The sequence below is a fragment of the Gadus macrocephalus genome, chromosome 8, assembly GCF_031168955.1.
Source record: "Gadus macrocephalus chromosome 8, ASM3116895v1".
Lineage (NCBI taxonomy): Eukaryota > Metazoa > Chordata > Actinopteri > Gadiformes > Gadidae > Gadus > Gadus macrocephalus.
The window spans coordinates 17,485,997-17,505,781 of record NC_082389.1 but is presented as its reverse complement, the minus strand read 5'-3'; the positions used below and the strand labels follow the sequence as shown (position 1 = coordinate 17,505,781).

General features: G+C 44.8%; 1 protein-coding gene and 1 long non-coding RNA gene across 2 annotated transcripts in view; both read left to right on the top strand.

Moving 5' to 3' along the window:
* scinlb (scinderin like b) overlaps positions 1 to 19,362 on the top strand; it is a 305,691-nt gene extending 286,329 nt beyond the window's left edge. The window contains exon 14 of the mRNA XM_060059641.1: positions 19,307 to 19,362. Within this exon, the coding sequence (XP_059915624.1) occupies positions 19,307 to 19,347 (41 nt within the window). The 3' untranslated portion in view covers positions 19,348 to 19,362. The remainder of the gene's footprint in view (positions 1 to 19,306) is intronic.
* On the top strand, positions 7,658 to 8,266 carry LOC132463440 (uncharacterized). Its single transcript, XR_009527023.1, has 2 exons — positions 7,658 to 7,931; positions 8,215 to 8,266. It is a non-coding gene; the product is annotated as an uncharacterized LOC132463440 (long non-coding RNA).
* Positions 19,363 to 19,785: the final 423 nt, after the last annotated feature.

Genomic DNA, 19,785 nt, shown 5'->3' with positions numbered 1-19,785 from the left:
TCTACTATTTGGAGTTCCCCAAGGCTCACTTCTAGGACCCATCCTGTTCATTCTATACATCAAACAGTTACAGAAGATAGCAGAGAAATACGGTCTCAGTATACAACTCTATGCGGATGATTCCCAGTTGTATATATCATTCCACCCAATGAGACCTACTGAACTCTGTGATATTACAGCAAGGATCAACAACTGTCTGTCAGAGATAAAAAGCTGGATGATTGATAACTTCATGAAACTCAATGAAAGCAAGACGGAGCTGCTCGTGATGGGTAAGCCGCTTGTTCTCAAGAAACACAACCTTGAAGTAAAGATACAGTTTGGTGTCACGACCATCACACCAACTATCTGTAAAGGAGACAGCTGGAAAAGCCTGGGTGTTCTCTTGGATGCATCACTGAACATGGAGAGACAAGTCAACAATGTCAAGCAGAAGTGCAGCTGGGATATGACAAACCTCAGAACCATCAGACGGTACCTTGATGAGAAGGTGAAACTCATGCTGATCAAGCAGCTAATCATCTCTAAGCTTGATAACTGTAACGCTCTGTACATGAATCTCACGAAGACAAGGCTTAGGAAACTCAAATCAGCGTTGAACACAGGTGTACGACGTTTCATCTCTGACATCACAGATATGAACGTTGACCTCACTCCTTACTACAAGAAGGCTCATGTCCTCCCAATTGAACAACGGATATTTTTCAAAGTATGTCTTCTCTGCTTTAAAGTAGTGAATGGGGTTGCCCCAGTGTATCTCCAGGAGCTTGTCACAATGAGTAGTAATGATCCGACCTTGAGGGAGTCAAGACTTCGTCCGGCTGATGTCGTTCAGATGAAGCTACCAAAGATCTCCAAGCTGAAAGCAACAAACAGGCGCTTCAGTAACTATGCACCAGAAGCCTGGAACTCACTTCCATCTAGATTGAGAAAGATTGATAATATCAGCATTTTCAAGGGCCAATTGAAGATTTTTCTTTTTGAACATCTGTCGGCGTACTTTCATGTTTCCTACTTGAAACTGTTTATCTGTCTTCCATGGAGTGCTATATATTTGCTTCTACCATATGTTTTTGTTAAAGTTAGGAGTGTAGAGCCGCCCTGACATGGGCAATATTCTGTCTATTTTATAGTAAGTCTATTGTTGCATATGGGCGGGATATAAATATTATGTTTCGTTTCGTTTCGTAATAATTTTCTGTAATATTCTTTCTTACAAATATATAATATAAACATAATGTTAGTAAGTTTATTTTTATTTTTATTTTCTGCGTCTTTGGTTCTAAGCTTTATAAATTCTTTATATAGTGTATTTCACTGATGTCATTGATCATTAATCCACTTATTGTATTATTGTCGATAACGTTTGTAAATATGTTGTCTATCAATGTGGCACAGTGTGATGTTATCCTGCTTGGTCTGGTGATTTTTGGATAGAGACTTAAAGGCACCCAGTGCAACTTTCGAGGCTTAAAAATAAACATTCAATTTCTAGTCTTTTTTACACGTAGTAAGTTTCAATAACTCCATACCATTACATACCGACATTTAAGCAGCAAAGATGAGACGTCGTTGTGTGGTGAGAACTGATACAAAATCGATAACAACAACAATGCCGCCATTTTCTTTATTTTTTGTAACCTACAATAAATAAAGCAGGCTTCCAGTCAATGGAAAAATGGCTTCTCCCCACCGGCGATTGTTGTTGTTTACGATTTTCTATCAGTTCTCACCACACAACGACGTCTCATCTTTGCTCCTTGAATGTCGATATGTAATGGTATGGAGTTATTGAAACTTACTACGTGTAAAAAAGACTAGAAATTGAATGTTTATTTTTCATTGAATGTTTACATAAAGTTGCACTGGGTGCCTTTAAACTGTACATTGTATTGATAAAGTCTTCAGTTGGTTTGTGGTTATTGGGATTAAGAAGATCTATATTAAAATCCCCACAGATAAATATGACCTTTTGCTTTGACATTGTGTCAATTTTTTCCATCCATTCCTTGCATATATCAATATTGGAACCCGGTGCTCTATAAATACAGCTAACAATCACATTCTTCTTATTTTCCATGCAGAATTCAACAGTTAGACATTCTAATACATTTCCGATTGCAGTTGTCATTTCATTAACCACCTTGCAATTAAGGTTTCTGTCCACATACAGAGCCACACCTCCTCCAGTCTTGTTCTCTCTGTTTCTGTAGTACAGTTCATAGCCCTCTATTTCAAAATCCACACCCCTTTCAGGGTTGATCCAAGTTTCTGATATTGCGATTATGTTAAATGGTTGTGAAAATTGGCATAAATATTCCTTAATGTTTTGGAAATTTGCATACAGACTTCTACTGTTAAAATGAATCATGGAAAGTTTCTGATCTGCCTTAATGGTCTTATTGTACTGTTCAGCTGTGTAATAGCCGCAGTCGGCATTGATATTACAGAAGAAGTTATTTTCCGGGACGATATTGTCTTCCATGTCTTGTAGATTGTGCTCCATGTATTCAAATGTTTTCAGTTCCAGTGTATCATAATCGGCAATCATTTGTGTTATAGGTACCGGTGTGATGTGTCCAGAGTATGTCGATTGTGTAGGTTGTTTATTACTCACTGTGTTTTCAGTTCGGACTCATGTTGTCAAGGGTATCAACAAAGGTTTTAAGTTTTGAGGTGTACATACTTCCACTGTAAATGTCCCCCATGCTCATATTTGTTTTGTTGTCGTTTAAGAACTTGTAGAAAGTAGTGTTTTGGAAGAGCTCCTTCAGTTGTGGGGGGCATTACGAGAAAATAATACCCTTCATTTTTGTTTACTCTTTCATCAACATTTCCGTCACTGCAGCAAGGGGTAAACAACTTACCTATATATTGCGAGCAAATTTTACAGTAATTGTTTTGCCAAATTAAAGAAAGATTTGTCAAAGTAGTATTTACTTGTGGGGGCACATCCAGGTGCTACAATATTTAAAAAATCCAACAAATCTTTTAATCCACTGCCACTAATGCTGTGCTTCAAGATGAAGGCCAGAATGAGGCACAGTAGCTGTCCACGGTTAATTGATGCAACAGAGTAGATGGGTTGCTCTTGGATTTCAGGATCGTTGAAGATGTTCTGTGCAAAGAGATGCAGACAGAAACAATGCATTGCATTTCGTAACTCATGATTTTATTGTCGTTAGTTCATCACACAGAATAACATCTCCAATCACAAAAATACTCACTGTGAAACACTGCTCATCGTCATCCATTTCAGCGGATTCTGTTTCATTTGTTCCATCCTCTGGTGTCAAGTCGGGCTGTGTTAAATTGAAAATGAGTGTCAAAGTTCTGTGCATGTTCAGACCCAGACCCACAGTTCTCGAGTTATTACGATAAGTGGTCGAGTTGTAAAAAAAAGCCAGGGGGGATGGTGGATATTAACTTTTAGGGACAGATCATTTGTGATGATGACAGCATATGGTGGGAGACCAACGGTGTGATAATAATAATAATAATTATTATATTATATATTTTTGGGGATAAAATAAGAGAGATGACTACTAAATAAAAAAAAAAAATCAGTAGAAATTAATAATATAATTATAATTAAGAAAATACACTAGACCGGAACACACAAGACCGGTAATCATAGCAACGCCGGTAAATAAACCCCGCGAAGCCCAATCCCTACGAGAGCTCCCCGCGCTACGGCCATCCGGAGGCGCACAGAGCTTTTGGCCGTGATATTATATTTAAGCAATAGATCACGACAGGCTGTGGTATGTGCTCATTATACCACTGTTAAGGGGCGTTGTCCGGCCCCGACGCGCAGCGGAGGGCCGGCGACCCCCTTCACAGTGGTATAATGAGCACATACCACTGACTTAAGTGATCTACTGCTTTTATACAACGGTTACTATTATGGCAAAACGAAAGTCATAGACAAACTACATTTAAAAAGAAACCAAGAAAGTCAAAGTAGCCGTTTTATCAAAGAATACAAAAAAGTAGTCCCTCCTGGCTGCCTTCAAAATGCACGTTGGTCGCTATGCAACACACTTTAGCGTCCCTCCGAGAGAAGGCTCGGCTAGAGCGGTTCGCCGGCAATTTATCCTATGGAGCAGTTCACTCGCCGTGTGCCTAAGCTTTCGTTAGTCTCTCCATCGCCTTGCTCACTCCCGGAGTAACAACATTTACACCCTCTCCATCATCCAACATATGTTTTACTTTGTAACTGTTTCTACTTCCAGGCGCGGAGTGATATAAGATGCCGTCACCGAGAATTGGCGCGCTGCCAGACGCTGTCACTGAGTGTGAGAGGAGAGTTGACGGAGAAGATGGCGGTTGCCCTTTAGTTTCAAAGTTTATACCGTTTATACTCGGTAATACCGGTGTTAACACAAGTGTATTACTCGGTGTGAAATGTCCACACCGCGGCAACCCTACGTTACGCCGAATTGAAAAAGGAAACCGCTATAATGAAATAGCGGTAATATTTCCACATTAATTGATAAAATAACAGATTGATCATTTTGATCATTTTAATTCCAAAGGGGGATGCCATCCCCCCTCAACTCGAGTGCTGGTTACGATAGGCCTATAATAATAATAATAATAAATGAAATTTATATAGCGCTTAATAAGACGCCTATAGTGTATTATATACAAATATGTTATATTTCTAATTTTAGTAAAAGGTTGGACACACAATTAACATTACTTATAAAGTAGGCTACTCAATCATCAATGCAGAATTCTGTCATAAAGTCTTATATGCCACTCCGTTCTCCCTATTTCAACTAGGTGTGTTTGCGTTTTGTGTGTGTACACACTTGCTCAACATGGTCTGGTGGATCATCACAGGGGAATTCAGCTTCACCTGAAGAGTCAATCTGGAAAAGCCAAATTTACCAATGAGATTAGGATACCCACAGCAAATAGAAAGTTTTTGTTTGTGGCAGCTTGAACTTAAATTACAATTGTACAGTTATAATTTCTTAACATCCATTCTCTTAATTAACTTTGTGTTTAGTGTGTACACACCATAGACTGTGTATTCATTTGATCATCATGGTCTCCGTCATCAGAGAATTCAGCTTCAAATGAAGGCCTTGAATCAATCTGGAAGCCAGTGGACAAATAGAGGTTAGCCTAGCTGTAGGGAAATTACTTTGACAAGTTTCGCAAGGAGGCGCTCTTATTCCAGTTTTTCTTACCTCCTCGGTCGAACTTGCTGGCCGTTCCTCTGTTCTCAATTGACTTCTGTACCATCTTGTAGTTTTTGGCACAGGTATAGAAAAATCTGACAAATATCGTTTATAATTTCCTGACATTTTGCAGTTAGACGACTGTCAATGCAGACAAATTTAAACTGAAAACACCAACTGAACAACTGAAAAAGATAACTGTAAACCCGCGAGCGTCTCACGCGCTGCGAATGTGGTTGTAAACATATGCTACTTATTCGCAGCGCGTGAGACGTCCGTTGAATATTTGACAGTCGAGTCGTGAGTTTTAGTCGTGAGTTTGCTACGGAAAAATAAAGAAAATGGCAAAATATGCACTATTTGACTTTCCGGATGAAGGGGCTGTGGACATAGGCGAAATATCATGGGTGGTCGGGGAAGTAAATTGAAAAGATCCTTTTGTAATGTATAACGTTAATTGGCCAAACAAGGGAAGGATTGTGTCATGTCCAGGACGGATTATATCACTTACCTCTGTCAGTGGTAAGTAACACAAGTTTTTTTCTCCTTTGACTATGTTTATATAAAATATGTGCATAACTACATACATATGGTAATATTTCAAATATCACGGTAAACGTTTTCGTTTCAAAAACGTTGTTAATTGTTAAGCTCGCAACGGTAAGGCACGATATGGCCCCCTAGCTCGCGGCCTATAATGTGAGGCGCGGGAAGTGTGGGGGAAGTGTGGGGTGCGCAGCCTGGATTTATAGAGAGAAACTTTATTTTGCCCAAAATAATACTAGCATTTTAAACACACATTATGAAAACGTCATCATTTTGACGTTTTCAGACAACAGAGAGGAGTTGGTTTGCAAGAGGAGGCATTATCTTGATGGTGGAGACAAACTGTCGAGCCAGGAGGAGAAAGGGAAGGGGAAAAGGAAGAAACTGAAGAATGGTCGATATTCTGACGACGACGACGACGTATCGCTGGTAGGTAACTAAAGTTTTATTACAGAAATGTTATCTAAAGGCCTTGTGGATGAGTTAAATTAAAATCGTTGAAAAACTAAACTTCATTATGATTTAAAGGATCCTCAGTTAAGTCAATGTAAGAAGAAGAAGAAGAGAAAAAACACAGGTCTTAACGTCTTAAAGGCCCCGTTTACACCATCCCGCTAATGGCCGCTAATGGCCGATGGACCACCGATGTGGAAGTCAGGGTGATTCGGGTGACATCGGGCTAAAAATGTATGATCGGGTCAATTTATCGGGGTAGCATTTACACATACCCGATGTTATAACGATAACATAACGATTTATGCCAGGGAAGACACCCGAAGTGCGTTTGGCGTCATTTGACGTCATTTCGATAGAAGGCAAAGGGGAGACTGGTTTAGACTGATATTTATTTATATATTCATTTATATTACAATAGCGACTTTATAATAATAGAACGCCGGTTCTAAATGGGCGAAGTACCCCTGTAATTCTAAAAGTAGGACATCCATCCATCACCCCCTATTTATACCCAAGTGGCAGATTGAGGGTCTTCCTTAACACAATCTGGTCACTCACAATCGTTATTTGTCGAGGGTTCTCGAGGGTCTTTCGTGTGTTGAGGTTGCCGATATAAAGACGATAAAACACAATAAAGCGCGGAAGATTAACGAATATAGCCGATGTGCCCAGGAAAATTCCCGAACGACTTGCGATGTCTTATGTTATACTCCCGTTCTATTCCCGATTATAGCCGATTAGCCCATAGCAACACCTGGTAACCGATTCTACCCCGATAGACCCAAAGTTAACAAACATGTTCGTTCTTTGCCAATGTTGCCCGATGTTGCCCGATCATTGAGCATTTCTTCCCGTTTCTTCCCGTTGTCTAACGATGTTCCCGGGAAGAGTAACGGTGTTTCCCGATGCAACCACGCTATTTGCCGATGTTATAACGATAGCTGCTGATTAAGCCATCGGGGCCCACTATCGGGTAGGTGTAAACCCCCCATTAATGGAACTGGAAAAGCAAGGTATTGGTGCAGTGATGTACAAATATTCACCGTATGGAAGTGCTTCTTAACATCAGTGAATTATTGTAATGTGATGTAGCCTAATGTGGTCTGTCATATTGTACACCATGGGGTCGCCAACTGGCCTGCTTTGCCTGGCCTGTCAGATCATTTTGACTTGTTGCTTTCTGTCAACTTATTAAGCATATTAACAAGATTAGATTTGAGTATTCATCTCCTGTTCCGCCTGCATTGTCTACTCGCTCAGGCTCATCCCCCCTCCGGACCTCTGTTGTACAGTCTTGATGTAATCCTTAACTCTATGTACATCTTCTGTTTGTCATAGGATCATGTCAGCTGAACTCAATTAATGAAACCAGGAATGAAGTAAGATCCACTAATGCAATAAACTGTCTGCACTTAATGTTCTACCTACAATTAAAGTTTTTATTTCCTAACTCTATAGTATAGGGATAGTGTAACTGCCTCTGTGTCAGTCAGCGCGGTATTTCTGAGTTATTTATTTTGGTAGGAACCAAAGTTCTCTAAGGCGGAACCTTTGTTTTTGTATCGCCCGTTTCCGTCAGGACATACTTTAGCGTAACACTCATCAAAAAAGTCCGCTGATTTAGTACATGTTTTTCAGTGCTGATGCATCTGCAAAATAGCTCTTAGCATCAAGATAAACAATCCTACAGAGTAATGCCAAGCTACACAACTTTCCTCTTGCAATGCAGCTACTAAGGTATGTTTTGCTGACGTTTTTTGTGTGTGTTTTCTGTTCTTGTTTGTATTAAATTGTTTTTATACAGCTAAGGGCTAACACCGTTAAGGGCTAACACATGTTGGGCTTAGTTAGATTGGTCTTTGTGTTTTGTTGTATTATATGTAACCAAAGTGTATTGTGTATACAGTAGCCTAATTGAAAGTGACGACATTACCAGGACAATGTTGGGATATTACTGTATGGCTTGTTATTATTTTGACTAGTGATTATTGTATTTGTGTATTATGTTTTTTGATTACAGTTTTCACGGTCTGGATGAACCAAATAAATCCTGCCAGTAAACAAAAAGGAAACTCGTTGCTGTCGTTTGTACTGAGGGAATTATAGTGAAAACTTAGCTGCTCACGAAGACAGCACCAAAGAGCAGTGAATGACAACAGTAAGGCAAGTAAGATGTCCCGAAATGGCGAAGAGCACACAATTGCAGATGTACATTTCCCAGACATGGAGTCACACGCACCTGACAAGACAGAGTGTGTGCACGAGCACAGCTCAACCGTGCAGCCACAAGCGACTGAAGGCATCATAGTGGACAACCCCGCTTCCTCAGAAGAGCCACCATTAGGCCAAAGAGTCCGCAGAATGACGGAAAAGGGTCAAGAACAGCATGATGAGCAAGTAATAAAGGTTGCACATCGGTTCAGTGTGTGCTATGAGAAGTGGAAGGATGCCACTAAAGAAGCCAAGCAAGCGCTGAGTGGAAAGTGCTCAGACGACCTGCTAGATGGACAAATTACTAAAGTACGCAATACCTCTAGGAGTCTAAATGACGTTTATGACGATTGGAAATGCCTTGAGGTTCCTGACCTTAACACACGTCGCAAAATCGACACCTGTGAAACAGTAACAAAGAAGATGGTTAAGGATGCAATGGACCTTATAGATGCAAGGGAGGAAGCTACAGCCCATAGGCATACTACAAGTCAAAGACATGAAGAACATCGAGTCATTGAAGAGGTAATGTCTGTAGCCTCAGGAAGGACAGGCACTAGCTCTCGCCACACTAAGTGCTCCTCTGCAAGCAGGATGAGTGCAGCTGCTGAGTTGCTGCCAACAAAGCCACCTTAGAAGTACAGCTGGAGCAAGAGCATTATATTAAAGAGCTTCAGAGACTGGAAGTTGAAGCCGCTCAGCTAAAAGCCAAACAAGAGGCTGAAAATGCAGAGAGACAAAGAGTGCTAGAAGCCAAGCGCAGAGAACTAGATCGATTGGAGACTATTAAGAAGCTAAAGGCTGCTGAGGCACGACAGCAAGTATATGACCAGAGTATACATTCATGTCCGGCAACTAAGGGCGACGGCTCAGATGAAGAAATAAATTATCTTCTCCATTGTGGCTCTGTGAAGAAAGAAGAGGAAGTCAAGCCTCAAACTATAAATGTTCTTCTCCATCGTGTCTCTGTGAAGAAAGAAGAAGTCAAGCCTCAAACTAGCCCACTGCGGCACCATTCTACACCACCAGCTGTAGCACAAGCAAGGCAAGAAAACAAATATGAAGATGGCACAACAGCTCTCGTCAAAGCGCTCGCAGAAGCCATCAGTGCGAGTCGCATTCCTCTACCTGAACCTACAGTGTTCAGTGGTGACCCACTCCGATTCAACGACTGGAAAGTGTCCTTTCAGACGCTCGTTGACAGGAAGAACATACCAGCTGAAGAGAAGATATATTATCTACGCAAGTATGTGGGTGGATCTGCTAAAAGGGCCATAGAGAGCTACTTTTTACTTGGCACAGAGCCAGCATATTATGCAGCATGGGACATCCTAGAAGAGCGATACGGCAATCCATTCCTCATCGCCAAGGCCTTCAGAGAGAAGCTCGACGCGTGGCCCAAGATAAGCTCCAAAGGCAGTATGGAACTTCAAGAACTCGCCGACTTCCTGCGCTGCTGTGAGGCAGCCATGTCTCAGATCAGAGGTCTTGAAATACTTAATGATTGCAACGAGAACCAGAAAATTCTCTCTAAACTCCCAGACTGGGTGACTTCAAGGTGGAATAGGAAAGTCATAGAAGCAGAAGAAGACACTCACATGTTCCCGAGCTTCAGCCAGTTTGTCAAGTTTCTCACACGTGAAGCTAAAATCGCTTGCAGCCCAATAACATCTCTTCATGCTCTTAAGCCAAGTGAAAGGATTCCAGACAAGTGTGTAAAGAGCGGAGGTCCTGGAGCAAAGGTGTTAGCAACCACCTCAGATGAGAAAGCCGTCGTCACAAGCTGTGTCTTCTGTGAGAAGGCAGGACACAGTCTACAAAGGTGTTACAAGTTTATGCAAGGGACAATCTTGGAGCGAATCAAGTTTGTTCAAGAAAATAAATTGTGTTTTGGCTGTCTCAAATTTGGCCACCGATCTAGAGATTGTAGAGAAAGAGACAGCTGCGACACCTGTGAGAGAAGACACCCAACTTGTCTTCATGACGATCGCACCAAGGAAGAAAGGATGTCTACAAGATCTGACAGAGCAAGGTACAGTGACAAAGACAAAGAAGAGTACAAAGAAAGGAAGAATGAACAGTCACAAGACCAGTCAGAGAGACCATCACGTGAGGCGACGGCACTTAGAGTCATCCAGAATGTTGGAGACACGCATACCTCCACAATAATTCCAGTGTGGGTGTCATCTACAAGTGTACCAAGTCGTGAAGTTCTGGTGTACGCACTCCTTGATACACAAAGTGACACAACCTTTATCCTCGACGAGACAGCGAAGGCTCTCAATGCTAGGAGTGAACCAGTTCAGCTAAACCTCTCCACGTTGGCTTCAAGAAACACAATCGTGTCCTGTCGGAAGCTAGCTGGTCTACAAGTTAGAGGTTTTTATTCAGACAAGATAATCACTCTTCCAGTGACTTACTCAAGAGAGTTTATCCCTGCAAACAGAGACCATATTCCCACACCAGATACGGCGAAAGCATGGCCTCATCTTGAACACATTGCAGATGAGATCGCTCCTCAGCAAAGCTGTGATGTCGGCCTGTTAATTGGCTACAACTGTGCCCAAGCCCTCGTTCCAAGACAAGTGGTGCCTGGTGAGGAACACCAGCCGTTTGCACAAAAGACAGACTTGGGCTGGAGTGTAGTGGGATATGGCAACCCGTGTCTCAACTATGGAGATGCAATTGGAATAAGTCACCAAGTCATGGTGAAGCAAGTGATGCCAGGTCTACCGTCCTCTTCAGACCTCACAAAGGAAGTGCACTATGTCTGTAGGACACAGATCAAAGAAGTTCTCTTACCGGCAGATGTCATCAAGATGCTGGAGTCTGACTTCGTTGAAAGAGAGTCGGAAACCAGCCCCATCTCTCAAGAAGATCTAAGGTTCCTGTCAAAAATGGAAAAGAGCATCAAGTTAAAGAGCGACGGTCATTACGAAATGCCGCTGCCATTCAAGAAAGAAAGACCTAACTTACCTGATAATAAGATCTGTGCTATCCATCGTCTCAGGTGCCTAGAAAGAAGGCTGAGAAGAAACGACCAGTACTACAAAGACTACAAGACCTTCATGGATGAGACCATAAGACGCGGAGATGCAGAAAGGGTCCCGGAGGAAGACATCCACAAAGCTCCTGCTTGGTACATTCCGCATCATGGGGTGTATCATCCACAAAAGCCTGGGAAGATACGTGTTGTCTTCGATTGCTCCGCCAAGTACCAAGGAACGTCCTTGAACGACCACCTCCTGACGGGTCCTGAGTTGACAAACACCTTGGTGGGAGTTCTGTATCGCTTCCGAAGAGGTCCTGTGGCAATCATGTGTGACATCGAACGCATGTTTCACCTGTTCCATGTTAAGGCAGAAGACCAAGATTACCTGCGGTTCCTTTGGTGGGACAATGGAGATCTCGAAAGCCAACCTTCCATCTATCGGATGAAAGTCCACTTGTTTGGTGCAGCATCGTCACCTGGCTGTGCCAACTATGGGCTGAAGCATGTCGCTGCTGAAGGACAAGGAAACTTTAGTGACGACACCATAAAGTTCATTCAACGGAACTTCTACGTGGATGATGGATTGTCAAGTGTAGCATCCGAAGACCAAGCGATCCAACTGGTGAAAGAAGCAAGAGAACTTTGCAGCACAGGCAAACTCCGGCTGCATAAGTTTATCTCTAACAGCAAGAAGGTCCTAGACGCAATCCCAAAAGAAGAATGTGCTGCAGCTGCCAAAGACAAGGACATGGCACTGGGTGAACTGCACATGGAAAGAGCACTCGGTGTGCAGTGGTGCGTGGATTCTGATGAGTTCCAGTTCAGAGTAATCGTCAAGGAGAATCCACTTACTCGAAGAGGAGTCCTGTCCACAGTCGCTTCAGTCTACGACCCTCTTGGATTTGTGGCACCGTTCATCTTGTTGGGAAAGCAGATCCTGCAGCAGATGTGTCGTGACAAGCTCAGTTGGGATGACACCTTACCTGATGACCTACGACCTCTGTGGGAAAGCTGGCTTCAAGACCTGCGAAATCTAGCCGAGGTGAAGATTCCAAGATGCTACGTTCCATCAAGCTTCAAGGTCCAACACTACGAACTCCACCATTTCGCCGATGCCAGTGAGTCAGGCTATGGAGAGTGCTCGTACCTCAGAGCAGTGAGTACGTCAAGTGAAGTCCACTGTTCCTTTGTAATGGGAAAGTCGAGAGTCGCTCCTACTAAGGTCACAACCATACCAAGACTCGAGCTGTCAGCAGCAGTGGTAGCTGTCCGCACCAGTGACATGCTCAAGAAAGAACTGGAAATAGAATGCCTACAAGAAGTCTTCTGGACTGATTCAAGAGTGGTCCTTGGTTACATCAATAATGAAGCCAGAAGATTTCACGTGTTTGTGGCAAATCGTGTGGAACGCATCAAGCAAAGCACAGAGTCTACACAATGGAAGTATGTGGCTTCAGAAGATAATCCAGCAGACTACGCCTCAAGAGGTCTCACAGCAGAGCAACTGGTATCCTCTAACTGGTTCACAGGCCCAGACTTTCTTTGGCAGAAGGAGTTACCAAGTGGAGATGTCAAGGTGGGAGAGATCACATATGACGATCCTGAGCTTAAGAAGGTCCAGGTTCTCGACACCCAGGCGAAAGAAGTCAAGTCGCTGCTAGATCGCCTACACAAGTTTTCAGACTGGTCCAAAATGGTGAAAGCTATCGCCAGACTCCAGCGCCATGTGAAAGAAATTAAGGGGCTTCAGCCAAAGTCCTGTGAAGCCTGCAGTTTGGAGGATGGCAAAGGTTATCGAAGTGTACCCAGGAAAGGATGGGAAGGTGCGAAGACTCAAGTTGCTCATCAGCGACTCAACCCTTGATGAGAAAGGAAAGCGTATCTCCAAACCTGTCCACCTGGAAAGGCCCATCCATAAGACGGTGACGCTGATGGAAGCAGACTGAAGACTCCGACCTCTCTCTTTCTTTTCCTCCCCTCTCTCTCTCTATCTGTCTCACTACAGGTGCAGTCATGGTGATCGTTCTCTGGGGAAGCCAAGGACTGAAGTTTAGTTTTTTTGTTTATCCTTTCTACGCAGTATGTTGTCTCTCAATAGTTGAAGAAAATCATATACATGTGATATGTTTTGGTGGGAGTGTAACTGCCTCTGTGTCAGTCAGCGCGGTATTTCTGAGTTATTTATTTTGGTAGGAACCAAAGTTCTCTAAGGCGGAACCTTTGTTTTTGTATCGCCCGTTTCCGTCAGGACATACTTTAGCGTAACACTCATCAAAAAAGTCCGCTGATTTAGTACATGTTTTTCAGTGCTGATGCATCTGCAAAATAGCTCTTAGCATCAAGATAAACAATCCTACAGAGTAATGCCAAGCTACACAACTTTCCTCTTGCAATGCAGCTACTAAGGTATGTTTTGCTGACGTTTTTTGTGTGTGTTTTCTGTTCTTGTTTGTATTAAATTGTTTTTATACAGCTAAGGGCTAACACCGTTAAGGGCTAACACATGTTGGGCTTAGTTAGATTGGTCTTTGTGTTTTGTTGTATTATATGTAACCAAAGTGTATTGTGTATACAGTAGCCTAATTGAAAGTGACGACATTACCAGGACAATGTTGGGATATTACTGTATGGCTTGTTTTTATTTTGACTAGTGATTATTGTATTTGTGTATTATGTTTTTTGATTACAGTTTTCACGGTCTGGATGAACCAAATAAATCCTGCCAGTAAACAAAAAGGAAACTCGTTGCTGTCGTTTGTACTGAGGGAATTATAGATAGATACAGCAATATATTCCTGTAATCTATCAGCTGTAAGCTTTGTACCCTCTAACTGGCTTCTGTAGGTATTTGCCCAGGTGTATGTGAGTCAGTTTTGTTTTTTTAATGGAATTTTTATTTTCAGTGCCATCACCCATCTTGTGAGCTGTTGAGGGAGAACAACCACAGGCTGCAGAGGGAAAATGATTATTTCAAGGCAAAAATAGAAACATTGAAATGTAATGCTATTGTTGAAAACTTTGTTTTCTTTTACACAAGGGTTTTTCTGTTTTACATGTTAGCTAAAAGGCTATTATGAATCCTTTGCTCAGTGCTGCCAGACGTTTTGCAGAAGATGGAGGAGTTTCTCCGCTCAGCACCAAGACCAACGACAACACCAATACCAACACCAACACCAAGACCAAGACCAGAACCAACACTATCACCACCCTGACCAATTTGGCGCCCTAGGCAAGATTTTTGCTGGCGCCCCCTACCCCGTTGGATCGCACAGTAAATTCGACTACCAATGTTCATAAACTCAGAGAAGCTACAAAGCTTTGTCTTTGAGACTCTTTGATTTTAGATAGAAAATTAAACACACGAAACGTATTACAAACCAAGTAACAAGCAATGAATCACTCATACAATAAGTATGCACAAAATACTGCAAAGAAATGCATGATGTTTACTAAAGGCATTCATAAGCAAAATAATAGAGTTCAAATTCAAATTATTGTAAATACAATTAAATGTAGTATGGTTTATCTAATTTGGTTCTAACCAGAGATTAAACAAGCACTCAACTGAAGTGTAAAAAAAATACAAAATTAGGGCTGTGCAGAGGTAGACGGGACAGCAGCACCTGATGCTGTGTCACTGGGGGTGGTACTGAAATATTTTAAAAGTGCATCTGAAGGGAGAAGAGAAGTATATGTGACGACTGCATGTTACATTTTAATAAAAAAACAGATGCTTGGTGTGCTATACATGAGACTAATATAGACTAATGAAAATGTGATGAGATTCATTCAACTTTATTGTCATTGCAATTCAATTCAGTCTAACCACAGTGCAAAAAACAGTAAAGTGCAGTGAAATGAATGTATATATAGCCTATGAATGATATGTGAAAGCTGAGGTGTGAAATATTAACATTAATACACTTTAACTGCACACTCTTGACCCTGCCCCCCTCACAGAGGGCAGGTACAGAGCAACGAGCCACGCAGGCACCCAGAAAAAAGGCTTCTCCATTATTTAATAGCCTTTGCTATGACTTTATGTTGCTGTGGGCTTAAATAATATTTCGAAATAATAGTAATGGCACTGAAAAAAAAAGTAGTATTATATATATATATTTTTTTTTTTATTATTATTATTTTTTTCTCCCCCCGTTTTCGGCGCCCACCACGGATGACGGCGCCCCAAGCATTTGCCTATACTGCCTATGCCTAGGGCCGCCTCTGATCACCAGCACCAACAGCAGTTCCAGCACCAGCAACAGAAGACCCATCACCAGCACCAGGTCCATCATCAGCATCAGCAACAGAGGCCCTGGGCCACTCTGTAAGAATCTGTTAGACTTTATTTGTATAGGTTAAGTTACTTAGTTTCAGTTGCACTGTTTTTCTAAATGCATCAGCCGTACACTCGGTTAATCTAAATGCATATATATATCATTGAGGTAAAACGCTAGTCTGCTGTATGTTGAAGTAGATTTGTGGTAATGTTATTTACTTGCATTAAAGGTCATTCCAAAAGGACTTGTGGAGCGCTGCTCCTTCCAAAGCCCCCAGAAGTTCATAAATGATCTCCTACATGGGATGTATACCAGGGAATATATGGCAGGCCATTCAGTGACTGGCCAGTCATCCAGCAGCTGCACAGAAGGAAAACCTGGCCTAGCCAAACAGGACCTTGTTGAAATAACAACAGGGCTGTACAGTGCAACAGTTTTGATCGCATTTGCTATTGAAATATTTAGCGTGCGAAGATAAATCCAAGTTCACTCGCACCGGTGCGAAAGGGTGAGAAGGACCCGTGGCGAAAAAAAAACCGTCTTTCTGTACGCCTTTCAATGGCACCACTAAGCGCGAGTGTGTGGGAGCATGATGGGAGCGTTGAATGATGGGAAATTTATTTTGAGTTATAGGCTCGCCAGTTCCGCTCGACTACTAAAAAACTACATTTCCCGAACATTCACACGTTGAGGAAGAGGCTTTGTATCCTCATCCTCATCGTCATCCGCTTATCCGGGGTCGGGTCGCGGGGGGAGCAGCTCAAGCAGGGGGCCCCAGACTTCCCTTTCCCGGGCCACATTGACCAGCTCTGACGGGGGGATCCCGAGGCGTTCCCAGGCCAGTGTTGAGATATAATCTCTCCACCTAGTCCTGGGTCTTCCCCGAGGTCTCCTCCCCACTGGACGTGCCTGAAACACCTCCCAAGGAAGGCGCCCAGTGGGCATCCTTACCAGATGCCCGAACCACCTCAGCTGACTCCTTTCTAAGTAAAGGAGCAGCGGCTCTAATCCGAGTTCCTCACGGATGGCTGAGCTTCTCACCCTATCCCTAAGGGAGACGCCAGCCACCCTTCTGAGAAAACTCATCTCGGCCGCTTGTACCCGCAATCTCGTCCTTTCGGTCATCACCCAGCCCTCATGACCATAGGTGAGGATAGGAACGAAGATCGACCGGTAGATCGAGAGCTTTGCCTTGCGGCTCAGCTCTCTTTTCGTTACAACGGTGCGGTAAAGCGAACGCAATACCGCCCCCGCTGCTCCGATTCTCCGGCCAATCTCACGCTCCATAGTACCCTCACTCGCGAACAAGACCCCGAGGTACTTGAACTCCTTCACTTGGGCTAAGGACTCATTTCCTACCCGGAGTAAGCAATCCACCGGTTTCCTGCTAAGAGTCATGGCCTCAGATTTAGCGGTGCTGATCCTCATCCCAGCCGATTCACACTCGGCCGCCAGCCGATCAAGTGAGTGCTGAAGGTCACAGGCCGATGATCCAATGAGGACCACATCATCTGCAAAAAGCAGTGACGAGATCCTCAGACCACCGAACTGCAACCCCTCCCCACCACGACTACGCCTCGATATCCTGTCCATGTATATCACAAACAGGATTGGTGACAAGGCGCAGCCCTGGCGGAGACCAGCACCCACTGAGAACGAAACTGACTGGCTGCCGAGAACACGAACACAGCTCTCGCTTTGGGAGTACAAAGATTGGATGGCCCTGAGGATAGACCCCCTTACCCCATACTCCCGCAGCACCTCCCACAGTTTCTCCCGGGGGACCCGGTCATACGCCTTCTCCAGATCCACAAAACACATGTAGACCGGATGGGCATACTCCCAGGCCCCCTCCAGGATCCTTGCAAGAGTGAAGAGCTGGTCCGTAGTTCCACGTCCGGGGCGAAAACCGCATTGTTCCTCTTCAATCTGAGGTTCGACGATCGGCCGAACCCTCCTTTCCAGCACCTTGGAGTAGACTTTACCAGGGAGGCTGAGAAGTGTGATACCCCGGTAATTGGCACACACTCTCTGGTCCCCCTTTTTGAACAGGGGAACCACCACCCCGGTTTGCCACTCCTTTGGCACTGTACCCGACTCCCACGCGATGTTGAATAGGCGTGTCAACCATGACAGCCCCTCAACACCCAGAGCCTTTAGCATTTCTGGCTGGATCTCATCAATCCCTGGGGCTTTGCCACTGCGGAGATGTTTGACTACCTCAGTGACCTCCACCAGGGAAATTGACGACGAAACACCATCAACCTCGAGCTCTGCCTCCAACATAGAGGGCGTGTTATTCGGATTCAGGAGTTCCTCAAAGTGTTCCTTCCAACGTCCGACGACCTCCTCAGTTGAGGTCAACAGAGTCCCATCCTTACTGTACACAGCTTGGATGGTTCCCCGTTTCCCCCTCCTGAGGTGCCGGATAGTCTTCCAGAAACACTTTGGTGCCGACCGAAAGTCCTTCTCCATGGCCTCTCCGAACTTCTCCCACACCCGCTGCTTAGCCTCCGACACGGCAGCCGCTGCAGCCCTTCGAGCCTGTCGGTACCCTGCAACCGAGTCAGGAGTCCTCCAGGATATCATATCCCCGAAGGCCTCCTTCTTCAGTCGGACGGCTTCCCTGACCACCGTAGTCCACCACGGTGTCCGAGGGTTACCGCCCCTTGAGGAGCCTAAGACCCTGAGGCCACAGCTAGCCACCGCAGCTTCAGCAATGGAGGCTTTGAACACCGCCCACTCCGGCTCAATGCCCCCAACCTCCACAGGAATGCCAGAAAAGCTCCGCCGGAGGTGTGAGTTGAAGATACCTAGGACGGGGGCCTCCTCCAGACGTTCCCAGTTCACCCGCACTACTCGTTTGGGCTTACCAGGTCTATCCGGAAATTTCCCCCATTCCCTGATCCAACTCACAACCAGATGGTGGTCGGTTGACAGTTCCGCCCCTCTCTTTACCCGAGTGTCCAAAACATGCGGCCTCAGATCAGATGACACGATCACGAAATCGATCATCGATCTTCGGCCTAGGGTACTCTGGTACCAGGTACACTTATGAGCACCCTTATGTTCGAACATGGTGTTTGTTATGGATAATCCATGACTAGCACAGAAGTCCAATAACAAACGACCGCTCGGGTTTAGATCAGGGAGGCCGTTCCTCCCCACCACGCCTCTCCAGGTGTCTCCATCGTTGCCCACGTGGGCGTTGAAGTCTCCCAGCAGAACTACGGAGTCCCCTACTGGAGCCCCATACAGGACTCCATTCAGGGTCTCCAAGAAGGCCGAGTACTCTGAGCTGCTGTTTGGTGCATACGCACAAACAACAGTCAGAGTTTTCCCCCCTACAACCCTTAGGTGCAGGGAGGCGACCCTCTCGTCTACCGGGGTAAACTCCAACACCGCGGCGCTCAGCCGGGGATTTATGAGTATCCCCACACCCGCCCGGCGCCTCACGCCCTTGGCAACTCCGGAGAAGAATAGAGTCCAACCCTTATCCAGGAGTACGGTACCAGAGCTGAGACTGTGCGTGGAGGTAAGCCCCACCAGATCTAACTGATAGCGCTCCACCTCCCTCACAAGCTCCGGTTCCTTTCCCCACAGCGAGGTGACGTTCCACGTCCCCAGAGCCAGCTTCTGCCGCCCGGGTCTGGTCCGTCGAGACCCCTGACCTTCGCTGCCACCCATGTGGCTGCGCACCCGACCCCAACGGGTCTTCCCACAGGTGGTGGGCCCATGGGATGAAGAGAGGGGGGGTGCCACGTAGTTTGTTCGGGCTGTGCCCGACCGGGCTCCGTGGCAAACCCGGCCACCAGGCGCTCGCCATCGAGCCCTCCGTCTGGGCCTGGCTCCAGACGGGGGCCCCGGGCTTCCTCCGGGCCGGGTCACATCTCCTCTTTTTTCGTTCTTCATTGGAGTTTTGTGAACCATTCTTAGTCTGGCCCCTCACCTGAGACCACTCTGCCATGAGAGACCCTACCAGGAGCACAAGGCTCCAGACAACACAGCTCTCAGGTTCACGGGGACACGCAAACCTCTCCACCACGATAAGGTGACGGTTCCAGGAGAGGGGCTTTGTAACGGTCGCGGGAAATTCCCTTTTTAAGCA